Consider the following 21,949-nt stretch of genomic DNA (forward strand, 5'->3'; position numbering starts at 1 on the left):
TAGCAGGTTTAACATAGACGTTATGGCTTTGTTATAAGTAGTAGGACAAATGTAGTTACACATTTGTTACAGATAGGCTGTAGCCTTGTCACAATTATGAATTCTCCTCACACAATTAAATTAGAAAAAACAGAAATGCTGTAACATTTATATTCCTCCTTGTCTGCTACTGATGCGAGGGTGTTGCTGTCTGCCACTTTTAAACGACCAGTTGTGACTGTTTGTGATACAGTAGGCAAGGTAGACTGGGCTGATGCATACTGGAGATTCAAGGCATCCAAGTATGTTAGAGCCATTTCTAGCAAGTCCTAGTTTCCTATTATTTTTGAGTCACTCTAATACACCACCTGACCAACCTTTAATTACAGGCAGGTGCGCTGAGGTGAGTGTGGAACGAGGAAGACCCCACAGGGTTATTGTCTTTAACTGCTGTGTGTTTGGTTACTCTTAGTTTTTTTATTGTTTAATTAAGTCATTTAATACCCCATTGATTTGACATTTGTTTTTTTAAAGGCCTGTTTATTTGGGGATTTTTCTTGTCTTTTCTTTTTTTACGCGACAGTGAAGAAAATCAGTTCATAGTGTCATCTTGCAACTCTCCACACATCCTGCAAATCAGTCAAATCTAAAACCAATCGAAGCACCCTCAATCATCAAACAGTGAGTAAAACTAAACCAAAGACAGTGAGTTCATCATATCTCCCATTATGGCGTCTGTGGGCAGCTATTTTTGAACTTATTTGGAAGCTGCAATAAGGTATTTTTGGCATATTGTAGATTTTACTTTCTTTGCATACTGCGTGCTACATGCTACATCTTGGCCAAATCATTACGTACTGCTGGTGTAGCAGGCGGGTTCAATTACAGGCAAAAACTTGATGTAATGGATGAGTAATGTTTCAGAATAGAGCCATTCATATTAACAAATCATTTACATATATAAGGCAGTATTGGTTTATCTTTTGGGCCATTTAAGGCAGCTGAACAAGCTGTGAACACACCATTTACATATTATCACCTGAGTTTCCTATTGACACATCTAGCCAATACTGTTTGTCACTTTTACACATAGTAATTTGACTCACTGTTAATATAAAAATACTGATTACCGCAGCTTTAACAAAGTCAGTGACATCATGAAAAAGCCTCAAGACCATCCATTACTGTCAGTTTGTCAAATCAAATATGCCTCTATACCTGAGCTATAATGTAATACGCAAACTCCTCTTCTCATGCACACAATCATTTTATAGGTTAAACATATACTATATAGTTATATATAAGATGTGAGTCAGCTGCATAAGAATAAGATACGTGTCTGGAAAGATAATACTGTATAAATATTTGCATTGATATGCTGGTGTGGATTCCATCTACTGCATTAACTAAAGTGAATCTGTATAACAGTGTGGGAAGAGCCCTCTCAGTATATGAAATGATAAACTGGTCTGGCAGCCACATCCATTTCAGCTCTACACGGCCATTAGAGAATGGGTGTACACTGAGGCGATAGCACAATAACAATGCGGTCATCAGTGGGTTGCAACATGTTTTTGTGGTATTATAAGGTTTGTGAAAGGCTGAAGACAACCTCAGGGAGAAAAAAACAGCACATGCAGTGATGTCATCCATCGAGCAGAAGCTTGCAGATTCAGAGCCAGATGTCCCTAAACATTTGGCTTTAACCCCACCCTCTCCGCTCTGGCAAATTGGCCCTGATTCACCAGGCAGGGTCGTACTGACTAATAAATCTAACAGTCTTTTCATTTGTTTTACAACCTGAATCAGTAAAATCATCTTACATTCGATGACATCACTCACTTAATATGATTAATGTCATTGTTAACACCTGGGCTCCGGTGGATTATTGCCTAAAGTGTCGTCATACAGAACCATATTTTACTGTATTTATTTGAGATGAGCGAGAGTGAAAAAAAAAAGCATAGAAAAATATATCTGCAGGCCAAAAGCTTTATCTTTGATCCGAACATTATTTCAAGTGGACAGAATACCAATTAAAAGCATCTCCTGTTAAAGATTCTGCTTGTAGTTTTAAAGCAAGACCATCGCGTCACTGGAAGTTCCACTTGCATAATGGTAAATATAAAATGTAACAGCACAAGTATAGAAGAGTCATGGCACAGCAACATCTATCTACGGTTAGCTAAATTTGCTAACATTAGCCACCATAAGCTAGTATTAAGCACGGGGTCATACCGGACCAAGAGAGGCTCTCGCAGCAGAACCCCTGAGGGTCCTGAATAGAGTAAGCGTTTATTCAAAGACTAGTGGGTAGCACTGTTGCCCCACAGCATGAGGGTTCCTGGTTCGAACCCAGGGTTGGGGGCTCAAACCCAGGAGCTTGTGGAGCTTGCATGTCCTCCCCATGTCAGTGTGGGTTTTCTCTGGGTACTCCGTTTTCCTCCCACAGTCCAAAGACATGCAGGTTAATTGGTGACTCTAAATTGCCCATATGCACGAATGGTTGTCTGTCTCTATGTGTCAGCCCTGCAACAGTCTGACGACCTGCATACTTGTGTACCACGCCTCTCACCCACTGTCACCTAGAACAGGCTCCAGCCCCCCCTGACCCCCAACAGGATAAGCGGTTACAGCCTATGTGATGTCATCTATCGATTGTAGACTCCTATTTAGAAGCCTCTTGTTTGACTATCGACATGTCGGTTTTTTGGAGCAAGAAGTGACCAAATTGGGATGAATGGGTGGAGCTGTGGAGGAGCAAGGAGTGATTCTGAATGAGAACCTGAAGACACAGCTGTGGCAGCGGCTTGTCAATCACAAGGCAGCCACGCCCTGAGGTGTCCCTTGCTTTATCATCTATTTTACTTTAAATGCAAGAAGTAGGGCCATTTTGTCACAGACTTACATATAATCAGACTTCCTTTTGCAGCCTGCGGGGTCGCCCTCTGATGGCCATTAGAAAGAATGCAGGTTTAAGGAACTTGACACATGGCACACTTGTTGTCAATGTAAACATGTGGAAGGTACGCTCATAAGCAAGAGGGACGCCGAAGCGCCTTATTCTAATTCTTCCATTTGTTTATACTCTTCATTTAATAGACAAAAATGTACTGTGAAATGGAAAATAGAGTTCACTTGAGTTCACCGTGTTCACTTTCTGTTGACATTGATGGAGAGACACTGAGTCAAGCCCTCAATCAAACAAACCAAAGAAATCTGGGATACATCTTCTGCCGCCTGTGTGTTATCATTCCTCACATTCCCAAAGCACAGGTTCAAAGTTACGCTGAGGTGGCCGAGAGCAAAGATAATGCATGATAACAAACAACTAGGAGAAGCTACAGGTCTATGTTACACTCTCGACTGCTATGAAGTTCCATGGGTTCCTCAAGTTCCACAGGAGGAAAACAAATATGGCTGCTTTTCCCAAACACACAATGAGCTGCGTACTTGGAAAGCACCCTCATGCCTCCAGCAGACAAAATATATATCACCAAAGCATGTGTGTGCATGTGTGTATGTATGTGTGTGGGCAGATAGTCTTGTGTGTGTTGTTGTTTCTGTCTCTATATCACATGATGTGAGCTTTGTTTTTGATCTTCTTTGGATGAATTCCTGTTCAGACTTCACAGAATGAGCCTCGGGAAACTTTTTCATGCCTGAAACACTATAAGAGATGCTCAGGGTAAACTGAGCTGGAGTTTCCAGCATCAAAAGAGTTTCACATTCCTCTGTTTTGCCCCCACTGAGGTCTTTTATCGCGTGGTTTCATTGTTCACAGACACAGCATTTCTCATCAGTGTTTATTTTGGGCTCCATAATTTCTTTCCAAATGATTTATAACATTTATAACAACATCAAGTAGATACTGCTATCAGGAAACTAAGATGGAACAAGAGAGCAGATGAGGTCTAGACGCAGACTAATACTCTTTGATATTTCCATTTCAATCCTTAGGAGGTGCCATAATGTTCTGTTAGTGTCCATAATAACAATTAGACATACTGGAACATTTCTCCTACAGGAGCTGTAGAGCTGTCATGACCGCCTGACTAACCCAGCAGTGATGTAACATCTGCTGTTATGATGTTCACTTTCAAAACACAAATCACAGTTTGGATCCATGACTGTGCTCTGAAGTCACGATCATAACACACCGAGCAAATACAGTTTATTTTGAGCACAAATGGGCTCTAATTAAAGTGATTACTTCATTTCTGTTCTTGATTTCAGTCGGTGCACGTCAGGCAATTATTGCAATGTTTCACATGGGGATGCAGCCTCATCAATGTTAATGATTCCAGTGGTGTGATGATGGCTGGAGATAATTTCATGCCGCTTATAACGACATGTGACTCATAATTGATTAGTGAAATTGTTCACAGTAAAAATCAATCCTCTCCAAATGGAGCCTGGTGTTGACACTAGTACACTACGCTGCCGGCCACGAGGCCAGACACAGAGCAGACAAGTAAACAACACCAAACTTAAGCTGATATGAAACTCAGAAGTTTCTTTGAGTCTTGGATTTTGTGATGAAGCTATTTACACGAGAGGGAGAGGTGGCCAGTCGCTTCTGCTAGTGTCTCCTTTTCTTTTGGATTGCTTTTTATATCCTTCCTTCCTTCTCTAATAAAACTACCGAAAATAAAAACCCAAACCATTGTGCACAGCCATCTGGTCCACTCCAAAAGAATGCATACTCAAAATGGCAGATAGAAGGTTTCAGGTAGATAACTAATTGGTAATATAATCCATAAATCTTGAATTTTGACATATTGTACTTCATAATAGAAATCAATGGTAATAAGGTATGATATATACAGTATTTATATTATTTTATTTTATTTATACACAGGGAAATTTTAAATATTAAGGGAAACAAAACATTCACAGTACTAGTATTATTAGATATAAAAAATAAGTTGATTAAAACAACTATTTTGACTATTTATTATGCATTTTTTCATGCAAAAACATCAACTGTTTTTTGGTACCAGTCCCTTCTTTGTGAGAGTTCACTGTTCTTATTTGTCTTATGTGATAATAAACTAAATATCTTTCAGTTTTGAACTGTTGTTCAGACAAAACAAGAAATTCAGTGAGTGTGAGGGGCATTTTTTAAAGGTTTCTGGCATTTTATAGACTGATAAATCAAGAAAATAATCAGCAGATGAATCAGTAATGAAAGTCATTGTTAGCTGCAGCCCTCCTTTTAAGTGAACTGTGATAAATTATGATTATTTTCTGTCCTTTAGACAGAAAATTTGCTTTTTCATTAATCAAAATGCATCAAACTCAAATGAAATACAAAGTTTTCCTAAAGTGACACATTCTAAACACAATAATAAACATCTGAATCTGAAACTTTCTTGCAGCTGTAATGCTGTTTCCTTTTGTGTCCTCCTTGTTGAAACCACACCCTGCTGCTGCTTTGTTTGACCGGCTCTGCTGAATATTCACAAGTAGGCGCGGCCCGCCTCTGTGGCTCTGTGGCTCTGTGGCCTTCTACTGGCAGATATATTCAAGCCTTTAGAAATGACACATGGGCAGATAGAAAATCACAGCCGTGTGGACACAAACACAGTCTTGTTTATTACTGTCTGCTTCTGCCTCCCTGACTCTTTATTTTTTTTACTCTGTCTGACTCTCTCTCTGTCTTGCATTTAATCCATCTGCTGAAGGGGGATCCCACCTCCCACCCAGACCCCCGAGACATGGGGGGAGGAAGGAGTTAGGCTTATTAATGGGGGAAACTGTAAAGATAAATAACAGAGAGAGTTTTACATTTCATTGCTCAAAAATCAGGCCAAATCAAAATCCTAAAAACATGTTTAGCACACACACAGAGAAGCTCACAATAATGTTTGTGTGTACATGTCATTTCTGTGGTCGCACTCGTGAATACACATCATTCACATAAAAGGCTCTCATAATGGCTCCATTGACCAATAATCCAGCAAAAACTGAGGGGGCATCAATGACCTATTTTAAACCTCAGAGACTGCATGACTGCAGGCAATGGACAACTTCAGAAATAACACTTGGACGTTAAAAGGAAAGCATCTGACCAAAGAGTAAATGAAAGGCTTTGTTTATTGTGTTGATATTAACTGTTTTAATAAAAGGCTGCAATGAACACTTATTTTTATAAGTAATTAATCTGCTGATTACTTTCTTGATTAACTGATTCAGATTTGAAAACAGTAAGAAAGAAGCGGCCATTATAATTCTCCAAAGACCAACCATCAAATGGCTTTTTTTGGGAAACAAACAGTCAGAAACCCAAAGATTTTCTGTTTAACATCAAATTAAACAAACACATCCTCAAAATTTAGAAACCGTAACTGTGGAGAACATCTGGCATTTTAGGTTGCTTGAATTTTGGGGGTGGCTATGGCTCAGAAGAGTGGGTCATTCTTTTATCACAAGGTGGGCAGTTCAATAATTGTTTCATAATAGACCAGTGGACTAATTTTTTGTGCTTTGTATTACATACCAAAACAACACCTGCATAGTTTTGCTGCGTTTGCTTTAAAACAGCTAAAAAAATATGAGCTAAAGCAATATTATACACTGTATATGTAAGATGATTGGTGCAAAATAATGATATTTGGGACATCTAGACTGACACAGTTCAGTCTCAGTGTTATTGTCCAGTAAGCCGAAGATGACATCACCAGCAGGAGCTATTTAGTTCAGGTGACGGAGCCTCTTCCTGCTTTTCTTTACATGTGCGCCCCTCTGGGGATAACTCACACACTGTTAATCCAGCTGGTGCCATCTGGCCACAAAACACACACACACACACACACACACACACACACACACACACACACACACACACACACACACACACACACACACACACACCACACACACACACACACACACAGATGAATGCAAACACACACACAAAGCCACAAGACATTTATCTCAGCCTCAGCGTGTCTGCTGTGTCTTACTGGTGCACTCAGGTCTGTGGTGCACTGGAGACGAGACAGTGATGAATGCTGATATGATGGTTAATGTGACAGCAGCCAGGTCAGCCCGTTAAAGCCGAGGCAGTGCGGGGTGAAGACACACTCTCAAGTCTGCAAGCCGAGCACTCAGGCAGGGAGCTGCACCTTGGTGTGAGCACTGAAGCAATGAATAATGGTACATCCCACCCCCCGAGGGGAAAATGCTGCCGGGGTACATTTACCAAACCACCTCTGACACTGCGCATGGTTGTAAAGACACCAGGACACAGACAAAGACAGACAACACACACACAAATACCCTTAACATACTAAAGGAGCTGGGTTATAAAGATTACAGCTAAATCAGGAAATGTAAATATTCCTTAGCAGATATGTCATCCAGGAGGTGGGGATCACGTAAGGTCAGCCAGCGATCCTGAAGGTGGAGACAGTCTGCTTTCCAGTCTCACATTCTTGTCATTCTCTGCAGAGTCTTTAGACCATATGCCTGCAGATGACCAACACATCCTGAGCTTGCATGTGAGGATCATATGAAACAGTGCAGCTTTAGTTCAGCTGCAAAGCCACGATTCAAAAATGTTATTCCTTTAAATCCTGCTGAGGGTGGTGAAATGTTTTTGGACTGAGATCAACACCCTGTGGTATTCTCCAGTCACGTTAAGATGATAACGAAGATGAAGTGGGGTCTGATTCATTTTCACCCCCTGACCTGGTGCTGTGAATCCTTCCTCGCTGTGATCGATGGTGTTTCCGTTGGTCGGAGTCATCCCTGCCCCTTTCTCAACACATGGTGGACTTCTCACACCACAAGAATCCCTACCACTGACCATAGGAACATCAAACACATATGCCCAGGATGAGTTCATATGTTCCCTCTCACACATCGTTTATACTCTCTACCTATAACGCACCACTCTCAGCCCACGCCTCAGCCCACGCCATGCTAACCAACACACATGTGATGTGAAAATGAGACCATTCAGAGCCATCTCTCAGCTAAATGCCCTTAATTTCCACAAAGAACACACATGCTGCTCCTCAACAGCTTGGTGACCTCTCTTTCATATGCCACTCTTCTTTTCAGTCAAGGACTCCAGTGAGGGAATAACCATGGCTTGTGGTTGGGGTGATGGCTGTGTGACAGATTCTGGATATGAAAATGACGTTACACGTTGAGATCCAGCAGACAGAGTCAGTCCTTGGGCCCTACCCTGTTCCTTCCCGAAACCCTGACCTGACCAAAGACCTGCCACTGAGTTTGGACAGTCAGTCAGGAGCAAATGTGGACCTATCATATGCATCCCACATCCCACAAGATAAGAGTTGTCCTGGAAGCTCATTTTTGACCTACACTCTCTGACCCACAGACATTTGACAGAGAAACTATTTTTTAACCGTCTATCGCCACCCCTCTCTCTCTCTTTCTATGTCTCTCTCGCGTCTCACTCTCTAACAGGATTTCCTCCAGACACAAAGACCACCATGCTCTGCCAAACTGATAAGCTCGGGCCAGTGACTTGACACAAGGAGCCCATTCCTGTCATTCTTACTTTATTCAAAAGGTGTTGATCCCATCGCTGTGCCCCGAGATGAAACACATGTGTGCAAACAATTAACCTTCTCACATACACACTGGCCCACTTCACACCTAGGTTGTAGTATAACCTTGTATATTACAACTGAAAGACGGGGGGAAGCTTTACTTGCACGCTATATCAGTTAATGCCTGTAAATGCATCAATATGTTTTGAATGTGTGAGTAGTTACTTTTTCTTGGCTTTAAGGGGTTTACAAAATCATGTGGGAACAAAAAACAATGAAAAATGCTTCATGGTGAAGACACTGTGCAGATGAGAGTTCGGGGTGGTTTAAAATTACTCATGGGCAGCTTTAACCCTTCAGCAGGGAAACAGAACTCTTCTTACCTTCCCATAGTCGGTGGTGAGCACCAAGGACGAATCATCACAAGAGCTAACGGTGGAAGGGAGGAGCTGTTCTTTGTGTCTCAGCCAGACACGGGCCCCCTGCAACACAATAGGCAGAAAAAAAACACCATTAGCATCTGGACACAGAGCTCATATTGGAGTCAGCTGTGTGAGGAAGAGGGTACTGCACATTTGCATTATAATCGCACTTTAGGAACTTCACTGATTGCTGAGGGAAAGACAAAGCTCAACCCAGACATAAATATATTCCTAGCTATTTAGGTGTAATGTGAATGTGGCAGGTGAGTTAGTAGCTGCTCAGTCTGAAGAGACAGCAAAGATATTCAAAAAAACACAGGGCTTATGTCTTCTGGTTTGTGTCCTTTTCGCCATTTTTCTCTCTTTCTCAGCATTGCTCATCGCTCTCTGCCACATTGCTGCTCCCTCACCACACTAAACTGGCACAGCTATCCTCTTATTAAACTGTCATTGCCCTTTAGTAGAGAAAAGCTGTTTGCCAGGCCTGTATGCAGAGGATGTGTCAGAGACTAAAACTACCACGCAGAGTCACACACACTCAGTAAAACTGTCAAAACATCTTTCAGTCTTTGGTTGTGAGGGCTTCTTTACTCCATAAAATGGAAGAAAATTAACCTAAATGAGTATTTGCCACTTTAGCAAATCAACCAATGCAAATGTTTCTATGCCCATTATCCTTTCTTCTTTTCTATATTTCAATCAGCCACACCACGACATGCTTCTTGCTATTGTCCGAGACCAGATCCTTGTTCCAGACAGAGATTAACACCAGCACTACAGCTGATCTGGGCGGCCTGTCCTGTGTTTGTGTATCCACGTGAAGTCACAGACCTTCCCAGACATGTTTGTTAGCAGCTCAGTAACCAGGAGCAATAACAGGAATCTGAGGCTGATTGCTCAGACTGACTGTCATTTCCTCACAGCGGTGGACGATACATTTATAGAACCGGCTGCTTTAAATGTCTGTTGTGAAGAAGAGTGAACGCCTGTGTGGTCTAAATTGTAAATCTTTTAGGATGACTAAATCCACATTTGCCACAGTCTAAAACAATAAATGTGGCCTTTAGTTAAACAATATAAAGTATTAAAAACCATCTGGTAGCTAACCTATGACCTTCAAAGATCATTTTACAATTTTGGGAATTCCGCTTTCGCTTTCTTCCTCAAAGTCAGACGAATAGATCAACACCACTTACAAGTTTGTCTGTTAAGGGAGCTGTATGCAACATTCAGAGCTTATCTATGGTTCAGAGTCTGAGCTGGAAGTGTCAGCACACAGTTCTCAACATGGAGGTGACTGAGCCAGTGGCTAGCAGCTAACAGTGCTAACAGTTGCAACAATGCTGACAGAAGTTACAGTGTTAACCTGGGGAGAGACTGAAGGAGCGGTGCTACATTTTAATACCCATGACTACTGCGAGCCTGTTCTCTTTACTAGGGGATGAAATACCAACGCTTAGTCACACCGCTTAGCATATGATATCTCTTTATAAGATGCGCCAGGCTCCAGCGTAAATCTATCCGTTACAATACCTGATACTAAGAGCATATAACTTAAGTATAGAGAATGAGAAAGTCTGCATTGGGGGGATGGGTCAAACAAAACCGGACTTTCATCCAGGAGATCCCAGTTCATGTCTTGTGTAAAACCAAAATTCAGTGTTGTTTTAATGTAACATTACATAATTTACTACAGTCATCAGGCACAGATATTGTCATGTTTCTTTACGTAATGTAACAAACAAACCTATTTTAACCCAAAACATGATCTTTTTTCTCAACCCAACTGGGTAGTTTTGCTGCCTAAACCTAACCATGACCGTTTCACAACATTTACCACAAGATACAACGTGTTTCAGCCTAGTTGAACAAAAAACCAAGGAAGTCTTGCTGTTTGTAAAAAAATGCAGACAACCAAGGAAAAAAAACTGAGGCACTCCGTCTTCAGGTAAAAATATATATAAACTAACTTTTATTAGAGCAAAGGCAACAAGACAGACCTACGCGTATCGACCAAAGTCTTCTTCAGGGTTTCAGCCTTGTGTCACATTGGCTAAAGGGTGCCCCTACGTCGCTATGAGAGGACAGGGAGCGTGAAAAACCATTAGTGTCTAACGACCTGAAAATGAGAATGAATGAACAGGTCATCACTGTTATCATCAGTAAACCCCGTAACCACCTCATGAGCGCAGTGCAGAGCGATGGCGATTAGCTAGGCAGTAGGATAAACACAGGTTCTCACATGCACTAACATGCATGTAAGGCCAGATCGTCTACCGACAGTGAACAGAGAAGCTGAGATTACAACAAACAGAGGTAGTGTGACTTCATTTCTGCTTAGGACGCCATTATATCTTTCCATAGAAAATTGTTGTCTGCTGCTGATTACCATATAAAGAACCTTTAATATTAGTTAAGCTTAGCATAAAGACCAGAAACAGGGAAAACACCTAGCATGGCTGCTCTACTCTGAAGGTAACAAAATTCGCAAGCATCTCTAAAGCTCACCAGTTAACCTGTTATATCTGATTTGTTTAAACCTGTTTTTTAAATGTAAAAAATAAATGTTGTGGTTTTGTGAAGGGTTATGAGAGTGACCTTCACTCACTTTCCTGTAAGCAAGAAAACCAGACAGCGTATTTTTCCCGAAATGTCAAGCCAGTTTGGATTTCCTCAGTTTACGGTCACACGACTATAAATCACGTAACACAAACTGAACATTTTGGTTTTCAGTGTGAGATTAATAGGATGTGCACTTTGAAGAAAGTCACCACCTCTTCTGAGAATCCTGTCTTTGACTAAACACCATTAATCATCACCACCATTGAAGTGGCCCGAGGAAAACACGTAGCGAAAGGGAATGGTGTGTCCAATAGAGCATAAAACTAAAGAGATCAATATGCATGGATTCCACTAGGAAACCTTATACAAGGTCACCACTTCCAGACATCAATCCTCATTAACTATTAACAACAGGCTGCCACGTGTGCACACACACTCTCATCCGTGGAACACAAATGTGTTTGCCACCAGGGTCAGAACAAAGATCGAGATGCTTTTGTTTAATACACTAGATATTTGGGTGAAATGCAATCTGCTTGAGACACTGCTGAATCACAGAGACAAAGAGGAAATAAGCTCAATAAAGAAGTCCATTAAATTAACTTGCTCAGCCTCTAAGAGTGATGATTGGGCTTTCTTTTGTGATCCTGGCTTCCTCTCTGGACAGAGGGTCACTCAGTCCAACCAACCAGTCTGCAAACCTACTTCCATCATCATCTAGGATTTTTTTTCTTCCAGTCAGCTAATGGAGCACAGCTAAATGTAGCTCTCTAAAACCACAGGGGAGAGCGGAGAGTGGGATAAAGGGGGTCGTGTAAATTAGGAGGAGGCTGGGGGGAGGGTGAGAGGGGAAAGAGGAAGAGTGCAGGCACCTGATAATGTCCCACCTCCCATTGTCTGGAAAAAAGAGGTAGACAAACAGAAACATATAACAGAGGTGATCTCCACCACGGGGCCACACATAATCTCAGTTTCCATTTAATATGAGACGATTGGTGACTTCCATACCGACTGCCGACTGTGTCTGCCTGGTACCAGCCTGGCCTGTTCAGGGAAAAGCTGCTTCACGTGAGTCTGCTGAAGTCCAGTGAGGAGATTAATCGTGTTTACTCTATAGATTTTTAAGAAGATCAGTTGCTGTTATGTAACTGGAAATCACAGGGACTCAGCAGAATATTGCTGGTACTTTTTGTCTTGTAGAGGCTGTTAGTATTTGTAACTGCAACAGTGGAGCTGACAAAGTAAAAAGAAAACGTGCATGGACTAGGTAATAACAAAAGGTAGATCCCATGTGAGTAAAACAGGCAAGCCATGGCATGAAAAGCAGTAGAAAAGCTCATAATACTGTGTGTTTCTACAACACTTTGTGGTATTGCTTCAACTTCACTGACGCATATATTAAAAGAAATTTTTCCAGGATTGAATGGTTCAGTTGCTGAGTCAGACTCTCAGAGGTTTTCCATTCACACGAACAAAGAGATGCCCTGTAACAATTTTATGGTTACAGAAAGATAAAACTATCCAAACAACGTGCTCACAGCACACAGGTCAGGAGTCGAGAGACCCAATAATTCACATAATATCTGGCTAATTAAATGACTCAACACTATATGGTAAACCAAAAGTCAGCAACAAGCTGGCCCATAAAGATGCCAAGTCTGGATTGGCTTGCTGCACCAGCGTCTGTGCAGAGTGACTGGCTCTCTGGAGATCTGCCCACCAGGCACTATAATCAACATTGTGCAGAAACAGCCAAATCAGTAGTCGCTTAACAGGCAAAAAAGCTGTAGTAGTCATATTTTACAGATGTATCAGATTCTACCAGTCAGTCAAATTTGTTTTTTGTTACTTAAGTTTTTATTAATTTTAACACTTGGTAACATTATTCTACATCCAAAAATAGCAACTTGCATTTCATTTATTGTACAATCTAGCATAGTAATTCAGAGATATTCAAAAATAGAAAGATGAAGTAAAAGAGAGAAAAGCAAACTGGACAAAACTATAGACAGAAACTACTAACATCAATAAACTTGAAAGGCAGTCATTAGGAACAACTCCAGCATCCTTTAATATCATTACCCTCTAAACGATGTTACACCCTTATGATCCTTGTTTTGCCTTTTTGCCGTTTTTTCTGCCTTTTTTTGCCACAAGCATTTTTAGCATATTTTAGGAGTCAGCAATAAAGACCACTAGCTGTGGGGAATAGTCATACTACATATAAGAAACACTCTATCCCAATGTATATAAAGATAGATGACATGACAGCTCCCCATAAGTGAAGCCAAAACATCTCAATTGCCCCCTAGTGGCTGGCTGCAGTACAAGTCATAAACCCCGCCCCCTCTGTGTCAGCAGATGGAACATGGGCCAAACTAGAATATAAAAGACCCCTTTACCACCCAAATAAACATGTGCACACAGATTCTTAAACTCAGGAAAACTGCAGCAGACGAGTATTCCTTTCTGTTTCTTCTTACTGGTGTGTCACGTTACACAGGTTAGTAAACAGTGGAAAGCAGCATGGAGGCCAGTGAAAATGTTACAGTGGTTACTTCTTTTTATCCCTTACTTATTCAGTCTTTCTCTCTCAGATTTGGTGCAGACTAATTTGGAACAATGCTGCTTAGGCAGAAACGGATGGTATTTCCTGATGGTGTGTCATTATATCCTGCTGGTAAAGGGACCAAAATTAACTTGTTCATCCGGGCGTTGTATTTCCATCACTGCTAATCGGAGCTGATGACTACTACAGAGTCATTTGACCCGGGTGTGAGCGACGATTGTAATCTTTCATGTTACATACAAAAGCCAGTTGTTAGCAGGTGTTAGTAAGGTTTTTTGAGCCGTGGAAAAGGAGCTTAAATAGATGCAAAATACATTTTTCCCCTAGGGTGGTTTCTGTCATTTTAGGTAATTCTTGTCACACTGATGTACGTTCAAGTGTTCATTTTTCTAATAGGTTTGGTTTTAGTAAGTTATTTGATACTATAAAATGTGGTTAGACATCATGATTGACAGCTGTGTGTGTCAGTCGGTGTGCTTGTGATCAATTACACTGCTCGCGACTGGGTAGGATGGGTTCATAGGTGGGAACTCTGTACCACGGCTCCACTTCCTAGACTCTGGCTCCAAATGACCAAGATGGTGATGCCTGTTTCCAAGATATTTTGGCTTTATTGTTGTACAGTGGTAAGTAGTGGAGACACATTGTCCATCTTTATATGCAGCCAGTGATATGTCCTGAAAACATTTTGACTTTTAGGTCTGCTTTAAATAAACACAGTGATTTGTCTATATGACTATTAGCCAGTAAATTTAAATTGGTAGAATTGGTTCTCCAGTGGCTCAAGACCACCAACATCAGATGTGTGTGTCCATTTTGTTTGTGTCTTTGTATGTAAGCATGTGTGTGTGTGTGTGTGTAAAGTGTCTGAAGCTGGAGGGTATAAAGTAGAGATGTATTGTCTCAGCAACAGATGGTCTCACCAAAACTCCTCCCCCTTGTCTCCTCCATCCTCAGGAGCTCCGTCACTAAGTCAGGACAAAGGCAACCACCTCTGACTGAGAGCTCAGAAGTTAACCAGGCGGAAACATCCCAAACAAAGACCAGCTGGGACACAAAAGGGACACGGGTATCATCTTGTGTTTAAGTCCCCTAAACTTGGAACCATTCTGACCAAACCACTGAGATGGTGTGTATTCCCTGTATAATAATCATTTTAAACTTCACTCTTATAATGAAACGCAGCCGTCACTGGGTTTAATTATCAAGTTAACCCCCGCTCCCGTGCCTCTGGTAACCAAATGTTTAAACCGCACCATTAAAAAGCAAAGCTGAACCGCTGCCATGATCTTCCCAGCTCAAGCTAATTTGAAATTCTTAATGCTGCATGTCACTGAGCACGAGTAGCACTGCTGAGGCAGAACCCAGCTGACAATAGTAATCTGACCCACCAAAACAGGCCGCACGCCGACGTCCCATCATGCTCTTTGACACAGAAACCACTCAGGCTGAATGATGTGATCCCAAAGTTGGAGGCTTGAGTTTCTGCAGCTTGTATAATGACATCCAGCTCAGAGATTGGCTAATGAACGAGCCTTTAATATTTAAGGGGCATACATAGTACAAGGTGCAACGGCTCTTTCTCTGCTGTCTGGCGTAGCATGAGCGCAGGCGGTATCGGGTGATCGTATCAGCCAGGACAAAAGAAAGCTAATTAACTCATCCTGACTTGGACACGGTTAAACAATTAAGTTATGATAAGCCAATTTCTTGGATCATAGTGTGGTTTCAAGGAGCGGTGAGTGAACGCCTGCCCAGCGGACAGCAGTGCTGTAGGTTGAGCTGACTGCTGGCTAGGACTGATGCCTGGCTAAGAGCAACGACCAGCTGGATTCTTGACAAGCATCTCATTTGTTGTGCTAAGATAAACGTAACACCGGAACGTATCCACCAGGAACAAATTCGTCCAAAAGAAACTCTAGATGTTGCTGCTTTCACTTGTCCCTCTCAAATTCCCTCGCTTGATCGTATTCATTCATGAATATTTGTTTTGCAATCGTGTTTATCTCAGATCAGAATAAACTCAAAGTTCTCAGTGACCTACAGCATCTCATTTAGAAGCAGATGTTCCAAAAAACATTTTGTTTATATATATAGGACTGTGGTCTAGCGCTACATTTACACCTCAAATACCAGGACACAACAGCATTATCATAACAATAGGGAGGCATAAGGCCAAGTCACTAACCCTTTATGACCTCACTTGGACAGATGTGCAGTCCAGAACACTGGAGGGCTGGATGGCCTGCTTTTAAAAGGTCAAACAGCATACTGACACTTGCATGTTGCCAGTGTGTGTCCTTTGTCGGTAAAACTGTTAATTTTTTCCTACATTTTGCAGAAATTAGACTTTTTAATTTGGTTTTGTATATATACAAAGAATAATAAAGCTACAGGAATGTAAAGCCTTGTTTCCACCAAGCGGTCCAGTTCAGTTGGTTACACATTAGAACAGTTATTTTTGTGTTTCCTTCGTCAAAAGTTGTGGAAGGTTTTAACAGAACTGGTCCATTCTGTCCTGTTTGTTCATCACCCCTCTGTTGAGGTACCTAGCACACTCATCCAATATTAAAAGGTGGAGCAGGAAACACAGCAGTCCGTAGATTGGTCAAGAGAAGATCGAAACTCATGCTCGACAAGGGGTCAATACACAAACCCGCTATCTTCAAATATTCTATTAATTGCAACAGAGACTCCGAACACTCCAGTCTGTTCTTTTGTCTTTTGAAAATGTTGCATAACCCTGTTCCATGGACAGTCAGCGAGGTTTAGACGTTCCTCTGCATTGTCAGTAAAGAAGAAACACAGACAGAGCTGAGCACTGATGCAGCTGTAACTGTCTGGTAGCAACCCTGCCTGCATAATAAGAATAATGTCTGGGTTGGAAACACTGTACAAATCTAGGGTTTAGATCAGTAGTTCCCAACTGGTCCAGTCACGGGGTCCAGATTTCTCCTTAGTGTTTGGCCATGACGTTGAGCTCGTTAGCTGTCTATGTCAAGTAGCTGTCCATTAGTCACTCACTCTACAGAATAAAACAACATTAAAATAAAATGTGTTTCTTGCAAACTTGATACGTTTACGAGTCACTTAAGGTCCATGGACCCGTGACCTACTTTTGGACCACGACCCAACAGTTGGGAACCACTGGTTTAGATAAATGTCCATATGGGTTGTGTATGGTTCTAAGGGATATTAAACCTGTTTGGTGGAAATGCGGCTAATGTAACCAGAAGCATTAACAGCAGGTAACAATGCCGGGGTTTATTTCTTTGTCCATCAAAATGGAGAATAGCCAAATTCAGGGATTGTAACCAAATCTCCTGCATGCTGAGTGAGTAGAATGAGGAGGAATCCGCCAAGTAGCTGGCGAGATTAAACAAATGGGCTGACTGCAGCTGGGAGGGAAATCTGGGCAAAGGTCCCTCTGGGTCTTTGACCACAAGCTTTCAAGTGGGGCAAAAACTGGACATCCTACAAAGAGCAAAACCTCATCAGAAAGTTACTGGATATAATTTTAAACACAGAAAAACTCTTGTGATCTTATTTCAGTAACATTTTGACTCAGCTTGGTCGTTGCCAGGATGTTGAGATTTTTAAATCTATGAAAATTAACTGAATTTACATGTTGTCATTATGTGCATATTTTATGTATTTTCCTACTGTTCCTTTGAGCAGCTCCTCTGGGCCGATTAGGGGTTAAGTGCCGCTCTCAAGAGCTCCTCAGTTATGGTTATTGGGGAAAATTTCTTGCACCAATTTTCCAAAGATTCGGTCATGCAACTCTCTGGCAAGATGCTGGCTTCTGTAACCATCAGGCAGCTGTCATCAGGCTCATCACAATGTATATAATTACTGTCCAGTATAAAGAATAAATTAGGGATAACTGCCAGTGATTTAATACAAGTGTGCCCCTTTTACATTTTCTTTGTTTCCCCGTTGCCACTGTAACGTCTGCCTGCTGGTGCCCGCAGCCAGCATGGGGTGAGGGCGGGGAAGGGCAGGGTGTGTGTGACTGAGGGGAGAAATCAGATGATTAAAGGCAACCTTCAGCATCTGTGCTGGAAGACGTATGAATTAATGATGGAGGGAGCAGCTGATCAGAAATTAGCTAATGGAGGAGGAGGAGTCCCTGGGGGAGCAGGGCTTTCCCCCAGTCTGCGGTGGAGGGGGAGTGAGAGGAAAAAAGGGTGCCGCTCATCAATTGTTCTGGACTCAGAGGAGCTGCGCGAACCCCCCGCTGAGGAAGCTATAAACAGACTTAAAGCAGGATGGCCTAGAGGCAGCAGCCTCACCAGTTAACCCGAGCTTCATTTGCATATTCATAGACTGTTTTTGTTAAAGCAGAGGGTCTGAGGATGATGTAGTTATGAATGCAACTGTGTCACTAGGTTAATGGAAATCAAATGCGGCAGCAATTTGTTGCTATCGCTGTCTTTTAATCTATTTTCATTAACATGCTAAATGGAGTCACAACAGCAAGTAAAGCAAATATGTGTAAGTGTGTGTGTCTGCATGTGTTTGGTACTATGAGTGTGTCTGTTGTCTGTCCGTCTGTTTGTGTCCGGGGGGGTTAAATAGCACCTCCCCTTGCCATCGTCTGATGTAGCTAATCTGCCATGTTGCTAATGAGTGTATCGAAAGAGAATTTGCATAACAAATTATGTCTTCAGGAGCACAAAAGAAAGAAGAGGAGCACTTGACACTGTGGCACAGACTCCTGGCACAGGCCCCTGCTTTACATCCTTATCCTGTGTGGACATATTTTCCTTCCTGCACTGTTCTACAGTGATCAAAGTATTAGTATGATCCTGTGCTCAGGGTTATGATTCCTAACTACAGAATGAATTCCAGGATGGGACGAAGAGGCAACAAATGATGTGATTACTGCATGTTTGATTGGATTGTCGGCTAAGCTGCGTGACTTTGAATATCTACACAGCCACCTGGCATTCATCCTCCTGTCTGTCATCTACATATCTAGCCCCCTCTGTACTCGTCTGTGGACTGTTATGGGGTCACACAGCAGGAATCCCTGAGATATTTTAGGAATGCTGCTCAGTCGGGACTGACAGACTGAGCCCCTGTGTGTTTGATTGTGTGAGTCATCTGGGGCACTGGCCAGTGGGGTAGTGGTTGTTAAGGTTGAGGGGAGCCATCGGCAGGCGACCTGGCTCTTGTTACACTGCCTTTGACCTTCGCCCATTCCTCACAAAGTCCCAGATTGATCACAATAGCTCAAGGGGACTCTCCTATTTATAATTTTGGACATGTATTGTATTGCTGACACAAATAATTAAGTATTTGCCCATTACAGCTTCGCAAAAATGTGCTAATTTACTTCTTGATTTGTCTTATTTGACAGTAAACTGAATATTTCTGGGATTTGGATCACTGGTTGCACAAAACTTAAGAAAAAGTTTTATTTTTAAGAAACAGATTCTGCAAACTACATAATGCACCCATTAGCATATATTTAATTACCACCAAGTGTTGTTTCAAGCATCAAGCTCTTCTTCTGACCATATTTTTTTATGCAAATGATTAATCCATTACTCAAAAAAACTAGTGGGAAGATTAATGAATAATGATGAAACTAATTCAACTACTTTCGGTACCCTCACAGCAGTCTCCAACTCTCCAGCTACTCACAGGAGCTGCATTACCAGCTGCACAGGCACATATATCACATTTAAAGCTTATAATTTATATGAGTAATCTATAGTGGTAGGTAGGGAGGGAGCATTAGTGGTCAGGATGATGTAACTGTGCCGAAAAAGGATTAGACACATGATATGCATGGGGTTGTGCAGCGTTTGAAAGTTCAAACGACACAAAAAGTGCTGCAGTGCCTCCATCAAACTGCTACCTTTTCTCTCTTATTGGGGAATGTGGAGGGTATTTTGATGTTCTCTCTGAGGATGAGGATGTGAAGGAAGGGCTGGTTCAAGTGGGAAAACACGTAACATTCCTCCACATGCGAGTCTCAGTATCTCAACGTACCATCCTACAAACAACCTCTGGCCAAACCACACACACTCACGTCTAATAAAACAGACTGGGAATGGATGGGAACGCTAACAGGTCATGATTGTGGATTGTGCCACGCTGTGTTGTTTGTGTTTTTGAAGCACCAAGGTGCCAGTTAGGCTCTTCAGGCCACGGCAGTCAAGGCTAACACAGCGTGGGATGTGTACTTAGGCCCGACAGGGTGTTCCTCCTGCAATTAGTTCTGAAATTACAACTGTAGCAGTGACCTCATCACGAGGGAGTCAACAATTTTACACTTTTTAAGTTTTTTTTTTTTTTTTTTACCTCAGGCTATATCCTCCTGTGGTTGCTACAATGTGTTTAACTTACACACATAGGAAAATGTAATATACAGGCAAGTGTGTAGAGACATATTCCATCCCGTAATAGGCTACCTCTGTGCGCAGTAATCATAGGGGGCTAAAAAAGGAAAGTCAACATCTGGCCTGGGAGCAGTAATCACAGGTTGGCTGTTATTAAGCTGCCAGACGAGACCTCTGAACGGAGAGGATTTAAGCTGCACTCATTACCAGCTCACTGTGTCTGTCAGGTAGGGCGGCCAAGGTGAAGGCCAACAGACATTTATTGTGTGAAGGGTAAGCAGCGATAAACAGCAACTTCAATTTTCTTTACTTTCGCACAAATCCACTGCACGCTAATCGGGGGGGGGAAATGGTTGTGTTTGTAGAGTGGAGGGATTGATCTGGTTTAGAGGCCAGATTCAAATGCTGGAGATGAACAGGGGCATGACTGAAAAATCTCACTGAGACACAAAAAAGAGAAAGGAAAGCACACAACACACAGATCCCAGTGACACGAGTAGCTTACAGTATGAACAACTTATCATTCAGAAACCTCTCTGGTGTCAAAAAAGGTGACAATCTATTCTGCAAGTCATTCTTTCACCCCAATTGTTGAGATGTGAAAATAATAGTTCAGCATTTTGAGAAACACTCTTGTTCACATTCTTGCTGAGAGTTAAATAAGAAGCTTGGTAAGTGTTTTATGTCTGTATGCTGAATAGGACGCTGGAGCCAGCAGCCGATTAGCTTAGCTTAGCAAGAAGCTAAACAAATGAGACATAATAACATGTTAATTAGTGAGCTTTAGAGCTAATGGTGGATTTTGTTACCTTTGGACAGAGCCAGCCGAGCTGTTTCCCCTTCTTTCTAGCAAATGGCAACCTATGGCGCTAAAAAATGTAGCCTACGTGAAAGTGCCAAAAACTACAGTTCTGTGAATGACCAAAGGAGGCTGGCTCCCAAAATGAGTCAATCCCCATAGAACCCCATGTTAAAATGTCCAACTTTAAAGCAGCAATAAACATGTTCAGCTTCGTACAAAGAGCAATTTTGCCCTCTTTAGCTAATTTCCTAAATTATGACAACTTTACAGGGATTGAATTTTTATATAACCCATTTCAATTTTCAAAAAACTGAAGTTATGCATAATTGAGGGCCTGGTCACTTGTGGCTCCAAATAAAACAAAATGGCAACAGCCAAAATGCAAAGGCTTTAAAACCTGCCTACAAACCAGCGGGTGACATCACAGTGGCTACTACCATTTATTTTCATACAGTATATGATCTTCAGTCTTTGTGCTAAGCTAAGCTAACTCCTGGCCTCAGCTACCTATTTATCGTACAGACATAACAGCAATGGTGTACTGATACTTGATGAGGTGGGTGTACTACTAGGTAGATGGGTCAGTTACCAAGAAGGAAGTGGGCAGATCTCTTATGTCATCCAGTGGCTTTTTGGCTGATAGGTGGGTATACTGTAAATGGAGCAAGCTATCAATCTTCTTATTCAACTGTCAGCAAAATTCCCAAAATGTCAAACTATTCCTTTAACTGCTA

At 41.8% G+C, this 21,949-nt stretch overlaps 1 protein-coding gene across 1 annotated transcript in view; it reads right to left on the reverse strand.

Annotated features, from left to right (window-relative positions):
* Positions 1-21,949, reverse strand: part of myo10l3 (myosin X, like 3) — a 69,648-nt gene that overhangs the window by 41,803 nt on the left and 5,896 nt on the right. The window contains exon 2 of the mRNA XM_050048793.1: positions 8,891-8,989. Coding sequence (XP_049904750.1) covers positions 8,891-8,989 — 99 coding nt within the window. The remainder of the gene's footprint in view (positions 1-8,890; positions 8,990-21,949) is intronic.

This window comes from Epinephelus moara, chromosome 7 (genome assembly GCF_006386435.1).
Source record: "Epinephelus moara isolate mb chromosome 7, YSFRI_EMoa_1.0, whole genome shotgun sequence".
NCBI lineage: Eukaryota > Metazoa > Chordata > Actinopteri > Perciformes > Serranidae > Epinephelus > Epinephelus moara.